We start from the raw sequence: 22442 nt of genomic DNA on the forward strand, positions 1-22442 counted from the left end.
CATGTAAAAAATAGCAAAATAGCTTTTAAAATTAATAAATGTATTTGTTATGAGCCTAGTTGTTTTTTTTTTTTTTTGCTCTCTGTAATTCCCTGAATCATTTATCATCCAGCTTTAGCAACAAATGAGGTAGGAGTCCTGCAGCTAATAGTCCACTGCTTTCTTGATTCATTCCCAGAATAAAGTCTATGAAATAAATTATTTACAGGTCCTGTAGAAAATATGTTATCATGTAATTAAAGGCTGTTTTGTAATGCATATGGAAGAAGAGATGAATGAAAATAGCCTGTCTCTTTGTCTTCCAGCCAGGCATTTTTCCCTTTTAGCTATCAGCATGAAGAATACTGAGGGTGGAGTTGCTGTCTCCTAACTGGGAGGTATAATATCTCCTGCTTGGCAGTGTCAGTAATGGCAAGAAAAGTCTTGTTCTCTGCCCCAAATGTCAGTGTTGCTGTATGCAGACTTACTTGCCCTTTGTGTGTCCTCAGTGTGCTCGTACATAGGAGACTCTGAAGCCTCCTTCACTTGGGACAAACCACATTTGCTCTGGATGCCTTACTTCTTGAAACAGAAGAATAGCTTTCCCTTAGATCAGGCTAGTGGGGACAGGAACCAGCCTGCAGCAGATGCTCCAGCTTGGAAAATAGAAGCTTTGATGGTTTAAGTTTTATAAGCCACTGGAAAACAGGATTTTACAGACTAGTGTCCAGAAAGCCCAAACAGGAACCTCTGCTTACAATTAGCCAAATCCTGCAGCTCTATTCAGGGGGTTTTTCTCAGATGTCAGAAGTAGTTCTGTCTGTGCAAAAAAGTCTGAAGTATTAAGGAGCAGGCATTTCAGCTTAAGTTGGTCTTTGGAATTCCAGGAATGAAGGCCAAATTTCCTGAAAAATAACTTTGGATATGCTAAGGCCTCTTACAGAAATCTTGCAGCACACTAAGTATAGAGGTGCTTTGGGGTGCCACCACAGCAGTAGGGTTCCTGTGCATTAGGAGCCAGCTGTATGTCAGCAGTGAGCACGTGGCAATCTGTTCCAAGAGGGAAAAAGAAATAATGAAAAATGGAGAGGGTAAGCTGACCGCATGAGACTAAGAACTGCTCTTGTAATTTCCTTATTCTTTACATCATTCATTTTCCATCATTTTAGCTTCACTGTCTCAGCAGTTGCTCATTTAAGCAGTTCTGCATTCTGCACTGGCTTTTTTAACTGGTGTTCATTGCAGAGAGCTGTTGATGCCTCTCTGGGCTGCTGCAGGAGCACCTGCATTTTCACAGCAAGCTGCTCACAACAAAATTGCAGTTTTCTGATCTTGCTTTTTACAGACTCTTTAATTGGCATCTCCTGCATGATAAGGGTGCTGTGATCTAATGCTCTGGGAAATGGGGGAAAAACTGCTTAGGAAGTTTCTGCAGTGGTGGTTGTCTTGGTAGTTTTGGCTAGTAGAAGTTTCTTTGTCTCAGAAGAATGAAACTTTTTGTTTTAAATGCACTGAAACCAGTACAGCCAATAGTATACTATTAATTCTTTGTTCCATTATCTAGAGGAGAAGACACAGTAAGAGTTTGTGCCTTACCCAACATCTGTATGCACAAGTAAATCAATATCCCCTTTCATAATTGATGGCTATATAAGTAATTTATTGCCTTTAAAGCAAGAGCGTTATTTTTAATTTTCAAAAATGGTTTATTGAAGTCCCATGATGGTCCCAAATGTAACTCTGGCATGTGCACAAGTTATAAAGCATACACTTCCACTGATGGTGTGTTCCATGTCTCTTCCTCTCTTAGCATTGCCTTCCAAATAACTTGTACTACTTTTGAGGCTAGTGATTCAAAATTTATTTTGATATTCCAGAAACCATACCTGTGCTTATTCCTTCACCTTTTAAGGAAATATTACTAGTAAGCCCAAAGCAAATTTCCATCTTTTGGAATATTTTTTTTACTCTTCTCCTACCTCTTGTTCCTCTTGTCCATACATTAAATGTTTTCTCATACTTTGAAGTGAAATTTCCTTTCTTTGAAATTCTCCTTTCTTTGAAATTCTCCTTTCCTTTGAAATTTCTTTGAGCAATATTATGCATAGAGAAATATTTTTCCATTTTCAACCTTCTTATCAATAATTTCGCTAATGCTGGAATTTCTGGTGTTTCTTGACATCCATTTCCAGTATTTTATGTATATACATTTGATTTATATTGGGGGTTACTATGTATATGCTTGTTGTCTAGAAAGCTATTGATGAAGTGTCTGTCTGTGGCATTCACATTCTCTGAAAAAATCCCTTTGCCCAGGATTTTTCCTTCTGGGAAGCTGAGAAGCTTCAGAGAAAAGGAAAACAATTCTTATCTCATTTGTTTCTCCTGTGTTTTGCTCCTTTGGAATGTGTTTGGAGATTGTTTACCCACAGGTGATTGTTTCACTGGATTCTGGTGTGAGTTGTTTTGACTCTTTGGCCAACTGGAGCCAAGCTGTGTCTCAAGACTCTGGAAAGAGTCACAAGTTTTCATTATTAGCTTTTTAGCCTTCTGTAAGTATCCTTTCTGTATTCTTTAGTATAGTAGAGTTTAGTATTCTTTAATATAATATAATATCATAAAGTAATAAATTAGCCTTCTGAGAACATGGAGTCAGATGCTTCATTCCTGCCTTTGTCAGGGCATTCCCTGCAAATGTAGTACCTGTCTATCTTCTGGATGGCAATGCAGCATTCAAAAGCAAGGTCTGGGTCTGTCCCATCTCTTCAGCCTTTGGTAGTTTAAGCCCTCAATGCAAGAGTGAAAAGCTCTTGTCTACAAAAATTAGATGAGTTACCTGGTGTGCAATAAACCAGTAATTACACGCTAGAGAGAGACATTGAACATTTATTTCAGAGTTCAACAGCCCTGGGTGCCTGGTGGTATTCCACAAATCAAGCACACCAGCTGTCAGAACTTGTTGCTGTTTATACATTTTAACGAACAAAGGAATTAATACATTGGCTACAAGTCACCTAATTCTCATATTAATTGGTGTTCCCTCTTCTATTGGTTAATGGTTCTCTCACTTCCCTTGTGAATTAGTCTGGTTGCTCAGGCTTTCTCTTCTTTTGGGTCTGTGGATTTCTAGGGTTGGTGATTGTGATCTGCCCCTGCTGAAATAACCTTTTACCAGTCGAAGCTGATTTCAGCACAATTGGTGAGTGGCTTTATTAGTTTCTTATCTTGGAATTTCTGCCATATGTCCTTGTGACCATAAATTTTGCCTTCTCTCGGCCCATTATAAGTGCTATATCCTTCTTCCCAAAGTTTGTTAACTTCCTCCTAGGCCTGAGATCACTGAAGCATGTCCAGCCCTAAACCTTAACTAGGCAATTTTACCAATGAGAACTTTGTTTTTCTAACACCTGGACATCACTTAGAGCTTGTTTGCTGCTCTTTGATTTATGGGTTGAATCTTCCTTCTTCTTGATTAGGCTTGAAAGTGTAACAAAGATTTAACATTAAAGGACATTCTTAAGAAAATTTTACACATTCCACATTTTTCAACGCTCTGAACTTTGTTGTTTCCAGATATTTTTTCTGACTCTTGTAGTTTTTCCAGTTGGTCCATAGAAAGATTACTTTATTATGCAGGATTTTTTCTTCTGGTAAACTTACATATTTTTCCCTATGAGTATGAAAATGTTACTGAGATATAGTTGAGAGTATATTGAACCTTGACAATCTAATATAACTTAATATCCTTCTCTTTCCACTACAGTCTTCCCAGAAGGACATAAAAATATCTTGTCAGCTGTGAATGTCTCATCCAATAAACGTCTTGTTAAACAGAGTGCAGATTCAGTTTTCTTTGTTGGAGGGTAATGGGCTAGTGTTTCAGGTTATCCCAGTTTTAGGTACTGAAGTATCAGTTAGTGCTTGAAGATATTTTAGGTGTCTCATTCCCATTTGAAGTGGATTTGGCTGTATGAATATCTTAAAAACACAGGGTTTAGACAGAATTCTGTGGGGCATTTGCTTTTTTCTTTTCCCAAGCACAACTTCCTTCTCTGTGAAAAAAGTCTCATTGTTTTGCAGGAACGTTTCCAGTGAAAGACTTGTGGTTTCAGGCAGCTTCTGGCCTAGTAATAGTTCATCCATGAATATCATTTCTATGTCTGGAGTTTTTGCCTTTATGCAAATACAGAAAACATAATTAGGACTAATTAATCCACGACAGAGCAGACAAGAACTTAATAATCTTCAAAATGTCAGCTTCTGTAGAACTTTTTTGTTAAATATTCACATTTAATTTCTTTCAAAGTCCTATTTGCAACATCTAGACAAACTGTGGCTGAAGTATTTGTTATGAATGTGTTTAATTCAATTATCAGGTTTTCTCTATGGTACATGTCTGTTAAAAAGTATCTTCCTAGACAGACACTGCTCTCAAGCCTTGACTATCAAAGGTTGCAAGTTTATTTTTATTTTCAACTGTTTTTCATTGCTTCTTGTTCTTATTTTGTTGCTGTGTTCACAGAGCATAAGGAAACAAATCTGATATGGGTTATATTTCAAAACATCAAGAACAGTGTTTCAACTTATTTGTAGCAATCCAAAGGTGCTCAGACCTTTGATTATCTGAAGAAGCAGTTTGATGCTATGAGGAGTGAAATTGGTTTATTACCTGCCCTTGGAAGCTTCTTAGCATCCTCCTACATTTGCATTCCTGATCTCTGGCTACAGAATCAGACTTACACTTTTGACTAGATAATGGCATGGTCAGCACAAGGATTTGACAAGGAGATGGATGGAGCTCTGAGCAACCTGGTCTAGTTGAAGGTGTCCTGTGAAGGTGCCTTTCAACCCAAATGCTTCTATGATTCTGTGATAGCAGGCCAAAAAAGCTCCTGATGTAACTCATGAAAAGAACATATTTGAATCTTCTGAAAAGTGATGATTTGTCTTACTTGTTTTTTTATGGTTGAATGTGGAGATGTTTGTTTTCAAGAAGAATTTCTGGTCAAGGGAAACAATTCAAAATCACATCTTCCAGGCATCATACAAAGTTTGGTTGCTCTAAGGAACAAGATAAGCTATCCAGAAACTTAAAATAAAAAAAACCCAGTCAGGATACCCAATTGTGTGTTATATTTTGCACAAAGGAATGGCATGTCCATAGTTGTCTGGGTTGTTTGCTTTTTTTATTTGTTTGCTTGTTTGTGTTTTGTTTGTGTGGTTTTTCTGTTTGGTTTTTTATTCCCCGGTGGGATCTGCCTGTCATTTGTGCTTCTGCAGCCTCTGTGGTGACATCTTTTTGATGAGAACTTTTTTGATGAAAAAAACAGACTTTGAAATATTGATACGCCAAGTGATCTGCAGAATTTGTTAATTTGCCAGTTATGTGCTGCAGGGATACTCTGAATTTTGGAGAAAACAGTAAATCTTATACTCAGGCAGACTGTCACATAACCAAGAGTTATCTGTGTGAAAGAAAAAAAGCATATTGGTTTTCTGGTGTTCATTTGAGTTGTTAATTTGCCCTTAATAAGAAAACCCAGACCCATTTGTCTTTTTGGTTGCATATCCCAACTTTGCAAGGAATCCTTTTTCCACTGAGAAGTGCAACTGATAATGTGGTAAGTATGAAGTCATGCTTTTGAGCAGCTGAAATGTAGATGTTTGACGTGCCCAGCTGGTTTACAGTAGTCTGCCTGCCATTTGCCTCTGTTAATAGTCTTTAATTATGTGATCACCTTGTTGTCTCTTATTATTTCTTTCTCTGGTTTCAATCAGTGGAAATTTGGCTGCAAAATCCAACATGGACTTGTGGAAGGAAGGAGGCCGTGGTCTGATTGACCTTGATGGGTTCCAGAGTTACAGTTTTATATAGGGAACATAACAGAAAGGCAAAGGAGAATTTTAAGGTTAAGATTCTATTAACCCATGGAAATTGTATCTTACTGTATCCCTAACCCAGGGAAATTTGAGAGTGTTTCCTCCTGAGGAATTTCCTTTTGGCCATTTTCCTTTTAAGTTGCTAGTCTCTTAAGACCTAAATTGATTAGCTGAATTTAAACAGTCATTAATACTCTTAATTGAAATATGCCTGGGAGAGAATTTGGTTATATTTGGTTTTATGTTTAAATCTCTGTAGTTTTGTCTAAGTATAAGCTACTTTACTCAGTAAATCTGAAGGTTTTATCTATTAATAAAATAACATGTTTAAAAATTAAATGCCATAGATTGCTTTTGGTAAAGCAATATCAAAGTTTGTCCTGTTTTCAACAAGTAGCTTTTGTTTACCAGTGATCTTGTTAGTCTTAATACACCTGTCACCTTGTTTTCATTAGGAAGGGATGTATTCTACATGTTAAATTCAAGGTTACTTCTGTGTCACATAGTCCTTTTTGGCAGCATTTTTGAAAGAGATTTTTCATGTGCTCCTGATAGTTTATGATAATGAAGCATTTAAATGAATATTTCAAACATCTAGTCTGCTTTTTGTTCAAATGGTTAGATTTAGACTCATTGTGGGGTCTTCTTTAACTTCTGAAATTATGAAACTTGGTGTACTGTATGCCTCAAAGCTTAGGAATGAGAGAGGAGATTTGTTCTCCATCTGTTATGGCTGGTGCTGTTCACTTGCCAATCATTGTAAGTCATTAAAAAGTGCTCTATTTTACACCATATCAGTGCATTAATCCTCTATTTTGAGGTCATTTACATAGTGGAATGATTCACCTCCAGTAGATCTATAGTTTTGAGGTGCAGTAGTGCCTGTCAGGAGAGAATTCAGGTGAGAGACAAGGCTGCCATGGTACACAGCATTTGCACACTCATCTTTTCAAATCTCAGTAAGGTTTTAAAAATAACATAGAGCTTTACCACTGAGGAAATAAAACTTGGCTTATTTCTTACAGTATGCAAATACAACAAATGCCATACCTCCTTTGGGGAACACTACTTGCTCTTTTATTGTTTTATATTAGCTAACAAAAAGTATTTTCCTGAAGGTTTTTGTCAGAATGCAAAAAATGCTATCCAAGTTAAGGTTCAGATCAGTTAGCAAAATGCAATTGTCAGTGGTTGCTTCTTGAGCTTTGGGTGGATTGCTTTGCATTTTTCCCCTAAAAGTACAGCAGGTTTGCATCTTTCAAGGAAGCCTTATTTTCTGTTAGTTGTTGGCAAAGCTGTGCTAGTTCCCTTTCATTGATTCAATGGGCCCTAATTTTAAAAAATACTCAAATGTGGCAAAACTGCAATCTGCCAAGAAAGTCTAGATTACATAGTGCAGTGCAGGAGATTCCTCCCTTCTGAATTTTTCAATTCAATTTTTGCTGAACATACCAAGAAAGTGACGGGAACTTTACCCTACAGTCAATATTTGGGATGTCTGTCTTGGCTATGAAATATGATTTCAGTGTTCTTATTTTTTATTAGATATGATAATTCTTTTGGCCTTGATATTAGGGACTGATGCCAGATTATAGATATCTCTGTATAGATTGCTTTTATTTAATTTATTTTTAAAGGACACTTCCCTTTGATTCATATGGTACCTATTTCCTGTGACTGGATTTCTTCTCTTGTCATCTTGTCCTGTCCCCTTATTTTGTGTTTATCCTCTTTTTCAACCTACCTTTTTAAAGGGGGCTGTGATCTTGTTTGGCATCTCTATGTGTGATTCATTATTGTATATGATTGAAATTGAGGTCATTGTATTGCAATTACAGCTGAATTACAGCTTTTGGTGTCCTCTTATGTTGTCCTTTAAAGCAGTTTAATTACTGTACTGGACTGTTGCAAGTCAGAATGATTTGTTCATTTTTATTCTGTTATTAAAATCGTGAAATGAGCTGTAGTTTCATTGCATGTAATATAAAGATGGGTAATATAAAACATGGGCATTTCCTGTCTATCTTCTGGCTTTCAATCATTTTACTAGAAATGATTGAATTTAGAGAATTCAAGCCATTGACTGTGTATAAGTATATAGTTTTTATATCTGTATTTTTATATGCTTGTCTTGTATATTATTAATGATAGAATTGGAGTATACTTTTTTAGATGAGATCTGTTTCACTGGAATTAGAATAAAGGGAGGACGTTTTCATAAGCAAAGTTCAGTTTTTCCAGCTGAGTTTACCTGCTTTACAAAAGAATAGTATCAAAATCCTAGTCACTGTATGATGGACACCAGTTGCTAATGCTGTTTGTGCCAGCTGAACGCACCAATTATTTTATGCTTTGGGTACACAAAATCAAACTGATAGTTTTTAAAGGGCACTTTATCCTGTCTTTTTGTAATATCCTCAAATGTTTGCCTTGAGATCAAATGGAATATATTTTTCATGATTTCTGACCTTTTAATAGGGCTTTAATTTGCATTAAAAGCATCACTTAAGTGACAGCTTGTGTTTTCTTTAACTGACCTAGTAAAACCTAGCACATAATGTCTGGGAAAGAAGGTAAGGTGATCACACCTTCATCAATTTCCAGACAAGTAATTATAAACTCTGTTCTCAAAATAAAATTAATGGAAAATAATTTACTAAAATATTACCCTGCGAAAAGAAGCATTTAAAGCTAAATGCAAATGTTAAATTCTGAACTGTTGCTCTGACTTACGTTTGTTATGCTGAAGTGAATTGTGGAAAGACTCTAAAACTTGGCTGACACTGCCTTCTGAATAGCTTATGTTAGCTGGAATAGTAAGGAAAATTTAATTTGCATTTCTCGAGAAGACTTCTTTGAAATGGTGTCTTTTTTTCTGCCATGTCTTTCAAAATCATAGTCGTAACTCTCTGTAAATCTCTATGGTTTAAAACAGTAATTTCCTATTTAATGAATATTTGTCTTGTTGCCTGTAGTCTGTGATTTTTTTCTTGAGCTGGCTGATCCTGGTTTGTCTGCTCAGTGTGTGCTGGATCTAGTTCTATTTAACAATGATCCCTGCTAGAAACAGTGGGGACTGGTTCTTATGTTGGTGGATGTTGATGGAGAATTTGACCCTGGGATGTATAGGAATTGATTTCCTTATTTATGTAGAGTGGAAGTAAGGATTTCAATATAATAAAAATGCTTATACCAAGGATGTGATGGAAGCAGTGGTACTGGGAGGGGAGAGAAGCTGTAGGGGTTTTGGGGAGGTGGTCCTGGGGCACGTTTTTGGGCTTAATCATGTTTAATGGTTTCTTTAAATGTGTTAACTGGTGAAGTTAGCTGGTATTAAAAGTAATTTTTCTAGCAGAGCATCTGAGAGAGGATTGGGTGAGTCTAAGGATAACTGAAGAGTCATTGATGGTAAATAGTTTACGATGCAAAGGACTTAATACACTGTGGAAGAGGAGGAGGATGGCATGAGACTTTACTGTCATGAGATGATCTGCATGAGAAACACACAAATCTGGAAGGATCAGATAGATACTGTGTGCAGTGAGTGGAAAAGAGGGGTGTTCATGGTGCTGGCAAAATTTTAGAGATGCTGGGAACACACCATGGAAGTCTGCAAAGAAGAAGACCTTGAGAAGGGGTGTGCTAAACCCTGGGATATGGTGAGCCTGGGCATCTCCTGGGGGGAAATGCTTGGAGTTGGTATACCACAGTATCCAGAATAGATACCACTGCTGCTAGTATCCATGAATAAAGACTGGAGGAGGAAAATTATTATTTCAGCTGAATGTCAATAGTGATGCAAAGTGCACTAGTATAAACTGGCTGTTACCAAGTTCAGACCAAATATTTGAAATAATTTTGCGTTATGGATTGCGTTATGATCATAATGGATGAGAGTTTGAGTGTAATCTATGAAATTACTTGTTGCAGTGTTTGGGCACAGCACTTGTGACACGGGAGGTCACTTTTCAGTTGTTTCTCCTCACGTAGGAGAAATGTTGCTGGCATTTCAGGCAGAGGTGAAATACTTCAAGTTTTCCTTTAATTACAGCACCAATCAAATCAGCTTTCTTGTGTTTTGTGGGGCCTACTGGCAGCTTTACTAATTGTTTTCTACACTTGCCTCTTAATGCTGTGAGTGCAACTTCAGTAGTTGGCTGTCATCTTTATAAATATAATAATTAGTATGCAATGCAGTTGAAAATTCAGAGTAGTCATTCTGTTTATGTAGCATTTTGAGAAGAATTATATCCAGAATTATTCTGATAGCTTATATTATGTAAACAGAAACAAAAGCCTGTCTGCAGTATATTCCTCTTATATCCTGCAATTTTTAATCCATTCAAAGCCTGCATTGGGACTATAGAACCTAAATGATGGGAATAAGCTCCATGTAGGTGAGTTATGTTTTATTCAGCTGCACTCAATTTTGGAGTTTAAAGTAGGGCAAGCAGATAGCAATCCTTCTGCAGAAAACACCACATGCTTTCTGTGTCTGTGATTCTTTAAGGAACCCCAAGTAATGGATACCCTGTGCCTTTGTCCACAAGTACCTCTTTTCCTTTTCTCATCTTTTTTCCAGGTAATTTCTTGCAGCCATGTAAATCATTGGTATCTGCAGTGTCCTTGTATTTATCAACAAGGGGTTGCTTTTTGGTTTTGGACTCCTGACAATGATTTTTCTTTTCTACTTCCTCATATGAGAAACATCAAGTGAGCACTGCTTGTTTGGGAATTTCCCCCCCTTGGTTTTTTTGTACATTCATCACAGTCCTGCCCACACTTTTGTCTCATTTTCTCTTTTTGTGGAAGGTTTAACTCTGGAAACTCAAACTTCAGTGAGAAAAGTTTTGAATTTTCACTCATGCTGCTTCACCCTATTTCCTCTCTCTGTTTACATAGTCTCTTTAATACCATGCATCTGCTGGGTTTGGAAATAAATTTTTTTCAGTACCGTTTGAATTCTGAACACTGGAATATTTTTTTCTTTAAGTATGAAACTTTTTTTTCCCAGTGATCTAAAGGAAATGCAGAGTGAATTGAATACATAACTGCAGGAAGATCAATTAATAATTAAGAACTTTGCTTGTGCGCAGTTTACATCTGTACATTTTATGGAGGACTTAATGTTAGTGCCAGGCCGTTGAGTATAATCAGACATTTTTGTGAACTTGGGGTATAATAGCATATTTTCAAAAAAATCAAATGCACCCAAAGTACCTGTTAGCATAAGAATTTTCTCATATATAGTCTGGTTAAATATTAATGCCAAGACTTTTGGCCTTGTGCATTTTTGCACAGAATTTTTTAGTTTGGTATAATGTGGGGTTTTTTTCATAATTTAAATGTGGAAATCTGAACATCATGCTGGCTAAGTAAATTGTCATATTTTACTGAAAGTGTCTGTACAGTGTATTCCCACAATTGTGTGCCAGCAGCTATCTGTTCAATATTTAAATAAAGGAAATGCATTTTTGCATTGGAAAATTTGACAAAAATGGAACTCCCCTGAGAGGTTATGTTCATTGCAGTGCACTAATTGCATGTGGTCTTTAATATGTGCTGGGACAATAGCAGCATAATGTTTTCCTCTACTATTAGGTTGGTAAAGGAATGTTAGAAATGCCTTTTGGACTTTCTTTTTTAATTTAATTCAGTATCTTGTTGGCAAAAAAAAAAAAAAAATAAAGCTGTGTGCTTCTATTTTTATGTGTGCATTCAAAGAGATCCATTTAAAGACAGCCTGTGTGTCACAGCAGTGGCCTTTATAATGGATAGTTGTAGATGATGATGATGATGAACTTTTCAGCTCAAGTGAGTACTTCAGTCATAGATTTGTTCCTAAACTACCAGATCAAATCTCAGTTTGGAGGTGCCACTGTATCAGTTAATACAGTAAACTTACTACATCAGTACAGAAGAAATGAGTTTTCACAAAAGCTTTTATATCTCTCTATAGAAATGTAAATTAATTTACTGTATCAGGCTAGTTCTGATAGCTGAATCAGAGCTGAAAGCAAAGAGACGAGAATTTAACTATACAATAGAATCCCTTTATTTTAACTTTGACTTATGTGTTTTTTTGGATTATGTCTCAGAGTTGCTTTCTGAGTTTTTACTCTTCAAGTGAGTCCATTTGATCTAACAGCTCCCAGAGAAGAAAACCTTTTTCTGCTGTTACCACAGTGGCCACTTGTACCAACTCAAGTACTCCTTTGTGGATAATACTCAGCTTGCTTTATTTTCCCCAGCTTGTGAACACGTCTTAAATACTGAGGGAGTATGTGTACACTTTTCTGTTCAAGGATAATTCAAGCTAAGAAGCATGTGGGTACATTCAGCTTTTTTTTCAACTGCATCTTGAGATTTTATAAATTTTCTGAATTAGTTATTTTTGATAGGGCTAGTGACTTTCATGCTCTTGTAATTTGAGTTCTGGATTCACCACTTAAAATTATGTAGCACAAATGGAAGTGAATCAAATAGTGGATTAAACCTAATAATTTATCTGGCCTGTAATAGCTTACAGACCTTCAGTTTATTTCAAAAGAGGTCTGTCCCTCTTCAAAAACATTCTTCCTATGTTGTCGAGGATGAAAGAGGGACAGTTTGACTACTTCTTTTGGTCCTTTTCCTTCTCTCACTTTAGAGAACAAAGATTTATTGTTGGTGATGTTTCTGTGATATCATTTTGGGGCAGAAGTGCACAGTTTGGCTTCTGGAGGCATCCTTGCAGAAGCTTTTGAATTTGGAATTAAATTTTAAACTGAGCGATTAAAGTTCAGGAGTTACTCCAGGTATCTGATTAATATTCAGGTTGTTTTAGTAAATTGCATCTGAAGAGAAAAGCTTATTTACAGCCTGTATTAAGCTAAAAAATATTATAGTTAATCACAGCTACTGTCTGCTGCATTTCTTATAAAATTTCCATTAAGAGGATGCATTCTGTGCGTGAATGGTAGTCATTTGCAAAATGTAACTCTAGAAACTCAATTAATTTGTGTTCTTTAATTTTAGATCTGAATAAAAAAGCAATCCATCTGTTTTAAATCACAATTATACATGATTAATTTCTTATTATAATAAGAATGTGTTGAATATTGAAAGACTGGAAAATAAAGAATCATATTGTTTCTTTATTCTTAATTACCTGTGAGCTGTTTTTCTCACTCAGTGATAATTTTTTTTTGTCTCCTGGGATGTTTATTTTTTCCTCTGTCAGGGACATTGGCAAATGCTTTGTTGTGCTTGCTGTGGAAAAAATATTCAGCTTTTAATATTTTATCAATTCCATTGGGCCGAAGGTGCTAGCAGTAACTGGTCACCAGTCCTCAGGGTCTTGTCTTCATCCTTGTCATGTGGGAACATTATAACTTTTGTATAACAGTGGATGCTACTCAGTAAATATCTAATATGTGATAGGTATTTTTGACTGAAATTACTTTTTCACTTGAACAATTAATTAAGCTGTATTTTTTAGGTTTATGATGTGACTCTTTCATAATATGAACGAGTATCTGGGTGCATTGTGAATGTCTGAGCTGCACATGAATCACAGCTTATTTTTCTCTTTCTGTGTGCTGGAGAACTTTTTAGTTAATCTATGACCAGAGTAACATTTCCCAGTTTTGTTTTGCAGAGTCTTATATGTTGTGTCATCATCTCATCTTGCCCAGATGTAGCCATACTTGAAATTTTTAGGCAGCATCAATATTGACAACGGTTTCTTTTCTGCAGGGAAATGAGATTTTTACATCTTCTTTCTTCCTTAGACTTGCAAGTTGCTGTACTTGGGATATATATGTATATATACATCTAGCAATCTGTGTGTTGTTTTTTCTTATAAACAATGTGGTGTCTTTTTGGCTCTGGAGAAGGCATTTGATGACTTGGAAATGGAGCAGTCATGCAGCTGTCACAAAACTTATTTTCCATTTTTATTAGCACCAGGAGAAAAGTGTGCTCCTTGCAATACACAGGAATACTTGCTGATGTTGCCTCTGCTTCATGGATTGTCAGGGCTTAGCCCTTTTACATAGAAAACCACATTTGTCTTGTAAGATTGTGTGTGTGTGGAGACATTCACAATTTCTATTGTTGTAATCTTCCAGGCCTAGAAGCCAATAGGATTCTGTTTCAACTTGAAAATTGTACTTCTTAAATTCTAAAACTTATTTCAAAGCTATTATTAATTTTTTTATTGCATATACTGTTGTGTACTACACAGTACATTACTTTATCCAAGGCTGAAATCTCCCAGTTGAAGTCCTGCTGAGTGATGCTTCAACCTGTGGATGGCTAGAAAATGTGGCCCAAAGGAATTTTGAAGTATTGAAATTATGTGCTGTGAATATTTCTTACATTTGTTTACTACTAGCAATGCTTCTCTTCCATTACATGATATTTCAACTGCTTAGGTTTACTGAATTGCCAGAGGTCTGGGGTTTTTATTGTGCAAGGCTCAGCTTATTGAAAGGACTGCTGAAAAGTTTTCAGTTCTCTGTTCTTTAGCTGTACTGAATGCTGAAGAGTTTGAAATTCTCCTTACCATTGTGAAAGGTAGCACATAGCTTGCTTTAGCCAGCATTGCTTTGTTACAGTCTTGATTGATGCTCCTTCTCTGGTCTAGTTCAGCTGTTTGTCTGGTTTCCTTCAAATAACACCTTCACAGATTTTCTCAACAGCAAGCTTGGAGTGCTTAATAAAAGTAAAGAAGTCACGTTTAAAATGTAAAATAAAAAAAATTTGAAAAAGTTGCCCTTTCTTTTGTGTGATATTACACAGAAGAAGTTGCATTAAATGTGATTTAGAAAGAGAAGGAAGGGGGATATATCTTGCACATCCTAATAAACAGACTTTTGTCCTTTATAGGAACAAACTTTGGCTCTGAGGAAAGAAGGGATAGGTGTTGTGTTAGATTCTGAACTGCCTCATCTCATTGGCATTGATGATGATCTTCTCAGTACTGGTATCATCTTGTACCACTTGAAGGTAAATACATATTGGTGTTTCTGTAGCCTTTATATGCCTTGTGATTCTTTTCAGTAGAAAAATTACAGTATTGATTTGCTATCTATATATAGTGCTCATTACATTACTATGGTAAGAAAAGCTCTTCATGCTTGTCTGCTGTAGTAAGAAAAGCTCTTAAGAGGTTTGAAATTATGAAATGAAGATAGCTTTTTAGGTTTATCCTGAGAGTCGACTGGTTAACCAGCTATAGGTGTTTCATATTTTTATCTCTGTGTATTGGTTTGTTATTAATGTTATAAAGCTTGAACTTAAAATCTAAATCCAGATTGTCTCAAAACTATAAAGGTGGTTCTGCGCCGGGCAGTTGAAACTTGAATTTGCTTATAATATTATAAAATAAAGACTGTGAAAGCATTTTGAAAATGCTACATGATTCCTTTTTTTCATGTATGTTTAAATATATATTTCATTCAGGTTGCCCTGAGAAAGTGGAAGGATAAATTATATTCTTGTGGGGGAGATAAGGAGATTCCAACTGGAAATAATGTGTATTTCTCTCTTAATTAGGAGGGCCAAACATATGTTGGCCGAGAAGATGCTATAACAGAACAGGACATTGGTATGAAATTTGGCATTTTTATATTCTTTCTTCTTCCAGTATCCTAATATGTGAACTAAGCTTTCTTTTCCCTTTTTCAGTTAGTTGTTTTGTGGTTTGCGTATTTTAATTTTTAGAAAATCTGAAAGCTGAATTGCATGGTATTTGCTTCAAAGAGCATGACTTCTAGCATAGCTTGTGGGCTCTAAGTATGTTCATATACTTGTTACTAATTGATTTCTTACTTCTCTTGAAATAGCATCCTGTAAAAATAGTGTCCTTTTTCATATAGCACCTGTCTCAATTACTGCAAGATCATTCTCTTAACCTTTGTATAATGATAGCATTGTTACACTATCATGTGTAAGATAGTCTTGGGACTTAGGATTTGAGTTAAAAAAAATTCTGAAAATTGGTAAAATCTACTGGTTTTCCTATTGATTTCTTACCAATGCCACTGACTGCCAGATCTGGACTGTCCTATCACATCAGCTTTACATAAGTTCCTGGAAGGCAGTTTTATGAAGTAAACTGCATCCTTTAATTCTTGGGTGAGAATCTGAGAGTCAAATAACTTAGTTTGGTAAATTTTCATGGGTCAAAGGTTGTCTGGATTTAAATTACTCTAATAAATTCCAAATAAATACCAAACTTGTGGTGCCTTGTGGCATTAAGCAATACGTATAATCACACATTATTTGAAGGAAAAATGTAAAGTAGCATACCTGATTGATAAAAGCCCTGAATGTCATTGGACCTAAGAACTTTACTTCAGCCTCCTTTTGTCTACAATGGCATCTTTTCAGATTTAAGCATGGTTGCCCTAAGGTCATTATTTCCTTGTGAAACTGGTCAAAAAAATCTCTTTTTACAAATATGCGAATTGTACTTTTCTGGTTTTTATTGGAAAGAAAGAAGCATTTGTTAATCAGGCATCAAAGCACAGGAATAAAGATGATTACACTAAAAAAAATGCAAAACCAGCCCAGCACTTCTTTCCACTGGAATAAAACAATAAATATTTAAGGCATGAAGGATGTGGTAAAGGAAGGAAGAAAACATTGTCCAGAATAAAGAGAAGATATACTCTCTGATATGTAGTGCAATGTGTTCTCAGTAAATTATTAGCATGTTAATCTTACTATTTGTGAGGAGTCTAATTACGTTATCTTATTGTGTTTAGTTCTTCACGGCCTTGATCTGGAAAGTGAGCATTGCATCTTTGAAAATCTCAATGGTACTGTGAACCTCATCCCACTGAATGGAGCACAGTGTTCTGTGAACGGTATTCAGATTACAGAACCCACACACCTCAACCAAGGTATTACCTAGCGTAATGTTATTTTTCAGGCAACCTCTTAGCTTCTTCCTGGCAGCAACACTGAAAAAAATTTGCATGTGTATAAATGGATTATTGTTTAATTAGATTCAGTTTAATGTCTTCTCAACTACAATCCAAAACCACCAGGAAAACCCCATGGTGTTTCTGTTGTCAAAGAATTGCCATGTGCTGAAAAGAGGATTCCTTTTTAATTTCAACCACTTCTGTGTTGCTTTGAAAGACAGGTGTCTGCCAAGGAAGGCAGGAACCTCCCTTGCAATGGAGAATATGATCCCCTTCCCTCTGAATTATTATAACTTTGAAATTACCTTTTCATGAAAAGGTATGGGAAAAGGAATAACAGTTCTTTACTGATATGTACGTGGATAACAAGGCAAACAAACAACAGCAGTTGTGTTTGTGGCAGCAGCAGCAGCAGACAGAGGCACAAACCCGGCCCCGGCCTCTCTGGCTGCGGCACTTTCCCCTCGGGTGCAGTTCCGGGCACAGCCAGCAGGGGCACTCCTGGCTCCCGGCCGGGCAGGGCGGGTGCACTCACTCCAGCAGGGGGCGCTGTGGCTCGGCCGCCTCCCCCTCACGCGGCAATGGCGGGCGGGTGGATGGCGACAATGGGCTGCAGCAGGAACCTCGGAGCGTTGCTGGAATGGCAGGGTGGGCTCACCTGGGGTAGCTGGCAAGAGGTGGCAGAAACTCTGCAGCTGTAGCGGGGGTCGTGGGGTGTAGCCACATTTCTCTTCACAGAGAAAAGCAAGGCACAATTCTTCCCAAGAATATTTCTGGGTGTCACATTCTCTGGACCTCAGAGAAAGGAAAACAATTCTTATCTTGGTTGCTGTGCCTGTGTTGTGCCAAAGTAGAATGCAATATGGAGATTGTTTACCCAGAGTGATGGTGTTTTGTTTCCCTGGCCTATCAGGGCCAAGCCTGTGTGTGTGTCAGGACTGTTGGCTGACAGTCACGAGTTCTGTGCAGCGTGTGCAGAGTTGAGTGCTTGGCAGATTCAGTTTAGATGTAATGTAATATAGTGTAATACAGTATAGAATAATACAAGATAATAAAGTAATTAATTAGCCTTCTGATAAGATGGAGTCAGATCATTCCTCCCTGCCACGGGGGTTGTCCTGTTTGGATAGCGGGGTGTCCTGGCAGGCAGGCAGTGTGAGCCGGAGCGCAGTGAAAGAGCCCGAGGCAGCGGCAGAGGGCAGTGGGTGTCACACACAGCTGGAAAGATGCACCTTCCCAGGAGGGGTCAGGGTCCCGGGCTTTTCACCTGAGGCACCCAAACAAATGGTGAGGGTCCTTTTCAAGTGAGGCAGGGTGCCGGTGTTTTAAAGTTTTGTTTTCTTTTGTTTTAAAATTTTAAAAGTTTAATAGTAATAAATTGGTCATAAGAATAGTACTCAAAATTAGAGCAAAAAGAATTCGGACAATCAGAGTTAGGACAATAAAAAAGCAAAGAATTACGGATGTCCGGATGCTTTCCTTAAAAGGCATGTCTGCTAACAAAGGGTTAACCTTTAAAAGCAATAGCCTGTTGCATATTCATAAGTCTCATATGTGATGCAAACATTCCTTTCAAACTAGGGATTTTTCTGTTTATTTTCAACTCTTCCCCTATTTGTAAATCGTGGTTTGGTCCATGGAGTCTGCAAGGAGGTGGAAGGAGCCTGGTTCTTCTGGGATAAGGAGGCAATGATTCTTCTCTTTGGGATTTTAGTGTCTTGTTGGTGTTATTTCTGTGCGAAGAGTTTCTTGATTATCTTGTCCAGTTCTTGAGCTAGTTAGAAAAAGTATCTTACATCACATAGTTTCTATTTTAATATTATGTTATAGCCTAAACTATATTTAACGCACTACTTTAAAAAAGATTAATACAGCACTACAAAATTAATGCAACATAACTTTCCAACATCTAGTATTCCTTTTAATATTTGTGAAGAGCCAATCATATAATATGCATTTTTCACACCAATAAAGTCCTAGACCAATGGCTACTTTCAGGAGCAAAGTTTCACTCATCCATGGCAAGAGAAACCGGGCAGGGCTGGGGTCCAGCAGCGGCAACAAATTCTCCCCCACCCCACGCAGCAGCTCAGTTTTTTCCTCTGAAGCTGAGAGAGCAAGAGAGCTGGGAGATGCACCCAGGCCCCCTTTTCCCCAGCCAAATTCTTCGGTATCTCTGCCCCTCCAAGAGAAACCCTCAGACAGAGAAGTGCCTTCTTCCCCTGAGCTTGGCAACTGCTTTTGTCTCTCTTAAGTACTGGTCGTTATTATTTCTTAGCAGCAAAATGGGAGAAAAATCCTTAAGAGAAAGAAACAAAAGGAAAAATCCTAAACCCCAACAACTTAATAATCTTGGTTATGATTTGATAGTTGCCATTTGATTCTGTTCATTTTTACTCAAAGTGAACTCCATGCCAGATTGCTGTTATTATCATAAGAAAAACATTATTTTAAGAAAAATAATATAGATATCTACAGGACTAAAAGAATGTCAGAGACACCCCTGCACCTCTCCCCAAGTTTCAGGTTGGTCCTACTTAATACTACTGCCAAATTCTCTTGTACAGCAGGAGATTGAGCTTGAGTGTCTGTTTGCTGCAGCTATAGGAAATGACAAAAAGGGGGAGCCTAACCCTTAGGAGGTTTAGAGAACTACAATTTTAATGTAAAAGCTTTAAAATCTGGAAATTAAAAAGCAGTCAGGACAGCTGAGAGCAAAGATACATTGTGTTGGCCTGGAAAGGACTGACTGACAAGTGAGCCTGCTGAGTGCTGCAGGAGAGCTGCTTGATGTTTTGTCTTCCAGGAGCATCTAGAATATCTTCCCACTTAGCAAGGCATTGAAAAAGACCTGTTTAGGAGTGAGCCTGTGACACAGCTCAGCTGCTGAAAAACAATCTCACATTACTTCCCTGAAAAGAAGATTTCAGTGTAAGCTTAGGCTAACAAAAGCAGAATGGAGTGTTAAACAAGGGGAGTCTTGCATCCTTTCTGAACTCCAACCAATACTTCTATAAAGGCTGCTTGCAGAAAGGAAGGTGTAGAAAGATGACATTGACTCTTTTTTTTTTTTTTTTTAGAGTGTGCATTTCTTCGTGCAAAATGAGAGGCATATGTGCTTGTTTCTGTTACAGGGAAAAAAAAAAAAAGCCCAGCCCCCTTGGTCTTAGGTTTGAGTAAATCGAAGCATAAATTTCTAACACAGAAACATTGACATTAATAGCAAATAACACTGTAAACAGTAAAAACTGAGTTGTGATGAATCATCTTTACTTTATCCTGCAGCATTTTACAGGCAGAAGTTGTTCAATGTGCCTCAGAAAAAAGTAGGAGTTTGGATGCTATTTCCCTCTTTCAGATGCATATTACAACTTGATTTTTGTACTGCTAAAAGTGGAAGCATGACTTTTTTCTCTCATAAATTTCTTCAGACAAACATTTGCAACTCAAAGTGGAAAGGGTTGCTAAGGGTTGCTAAGTTGTAAAAAAACAGCTGCCTAAGCTGACCTTTTGTGTGTGTAAGGAGACTGAGTCTGAGAGGAAAGTGACATTAGGTGTGCAAAACTGATGAAATCACGAGTTTAAGGACTTGTGTGGAATCTATTTATCCCAGCTGTGTTAGCATTTAGTCTCACAGCATGAAGTGCCAGGGTCCTTAAATACCTCCTTTTAGGTAACACTGATTAACTGCTGATATATTTAAATGTTTCCGTTCATCATTAATAGCTGTGCGTTTGAAAATGTGTTAAATTTTTAGACCATCGTGGAGTTCAAAAATAATAAGAGGCATGGTAATTAATTGCCACTTCCTTCTATGGATTTCTTCTATCATGTAGTGTGGTGTTTTTGTAAAGGTAACTGAGTTAACATTCGCAATTACAGTTTGTCATTTACCTTAAATATATCCTCACCTTAGAAAACATTTTCAGGAGTTTAAGCCAAACTGTCAACACTGTACTTAAAAGAGAAACCTAGGAGTTATTCAAATGACCCATCATTTAGGACTGACTCTCATGTGCTTCCTGTTAAGTCTCTCTCTCCTGTCTTCCTTGAAATTTATGAAGTTAGGGACACATACCTGTAACTATTAGTTCTGAAAATGTAATTAATTTATTTATGTTGCTTCCACTTAGTGAAGTGGTCACGAATGTTTGCAATTAATTATTTTTATCTTCACTTGAAAGCAACTGAAGGAATTTCATACAGATTTATGAAAGGTAATTATTTTTGAGATTTGACTGAGGTAAGCTGCAAATGTAATCCAAAATGGAGGTGTTGTGCAGAAAGCAAGAAGTGATTGTAGTGCTTTTTGCCATTTATTTGCTAAGACTGGGTCACCTAATTTGAGTTGATATTCCCAATTAAGCTGATTTTAAGAGAAGCATTCCTTGCTAAGGACATCATGTCATTATCAGGTGGTAAGAATTTGTAGTGATGAGTTTGAGAACAGTTTTTTTGTACTGTAATGGAGTCCTTTTTAAAAATGCTGTGTACTGACTGACCGATAAATGCTTGATTCTTAGGTGGTGAACTTGGAAGATTTCCATGTTATGACAGTAATGAGACAATATACTTCTTAGTAGAGAAGTATTAATCTTGGTACCATTGTCTTTAAAATATGATAAGAATTGCTCAGAATCTCTTTATGTGTGACTGTACCTTAACTGATTAAATACAATCACCAATGTGCATTGAGCAATATGAATTATTCAAGGTTCTTCCATCAGAAAATAGCTGATGGGTATTAAAGTCTAATAATCCCCTTTTGAATAACAGTAAACTTCAGTGTTCCACATGGAGAAGAAAAATGTGAGGGTGCAAATAATGGAAATCTGGAGCTTTAAGTGTGGCTGAATTCCAACCTGACCAGTTATCAGTAGCTGATGGACAAGTTCTTGGTCACATTTATGGATGTTCCTGTTAAATCTGCATCTGCTGGTGGCTTCCAAAGTAGTACTGTTAAAGAGTATATAGATCAAATTGGGGGAGTAGCTGCTTCCTCTCCCTATGTTTATTCTTTAACTGAACTCCATGAATATGATTGGCCTCGAGTCAGTCACATTCATGCGGTGTGTGAACATGTGTGGGTTTCATTTTTGTTCAAGTAGGAAGAGGAAGGAATAATACCCTGTATGCATCAGTTAAGGTAGCTGTGACTATGCATGGTTATACACTTGCCAAAATGCATTTTCTTTTAGTTCTTGCTTAATGGAAGTCTTTGCTTACAGGTTGCATGTCTGAAGACTTGCATGGTTCTTTCAGCTGCAGAATGCTGTCAGTTAGTGGTGTGTGTTTTTTCATCAGGTGCTGTTATATTACTTGGAAGAACCAACATGTTTCGCTTTAACCACCCTAAAGAAGCTGCTAAGCTAAGAGAGAAAAGAAAGGTGAGATTAAATCAGTGTTTGGTAAAGTCAAACCTTTTCACCATTTTATTTCTAGTATAGACATGTCTTGATTGTTCTAGGATGCCTTTTTTCATTTGCTTCATGTACTTTAGTTAATATTTCATCAAAGTAAGAGTTTGTTAGCATGTCTAATACTTTAATTTTATGGTCTGTTGTTAGAGTGGACTGCTGTCTTCCTTCAGCTTGTCTATGACTGATCTTTCTAAATCTTGTGAGAATCTGTCAGCAGTTATGCTTTATAATCCAGGGTGAGTATATT

General features: G+C 37.0%; 1 protein-coding gene across 4 annotated transcripts in view; it reads left to right on the top strand.

Moving 5' to 3' along the window:
* The window catches only part of KIF16B (kinesin family member 16B), a 140865-nt gene that overhangs the window by 46362 nt on the left and 72061 nt on the right, over positions 1 to 22442 (top strand). For all 4 annotated transcript variants that reach the window (XM_038130733.1, XM_038130734.1, XM_038130731.1 and 1 more), the window contains exons 13-17: positions 14731 to 14850; positions 15400 to 15451; positions 16614 to 16751; positions 22080 to 22162; positions 22343 to 22431. In XM_038130733.1, coding sequence (XP_037986661.1) covers positions 14731 to 14850; positions 15400 to 15451; positions 16614 to 16751; positions 22080 to 22162; positions 22343 to 22431 — 482 coding nt within the window. The remainder of the gene's footprint in view (positions 1 to 14730; positions 14851 to 15399; positions 15452 to 16613; positions 16752 to 22079; positions 22163 to 22342; positions 22432 to 22442) is intronic.

This window comes from Motacilla alba, chromosome 3, assembly GCF_015832195.1.
Source record: "Motacilla alba alba isolate MOTALB_02 chromosome 3, Motacilla_alba_V1.0_pri, whole genome shotgun sequence".
NCBI lineage: Eukaryota > Metazoa > Chordata > Aves > Passeriformes > Motacillidae > Motacilla > Motacilla alba.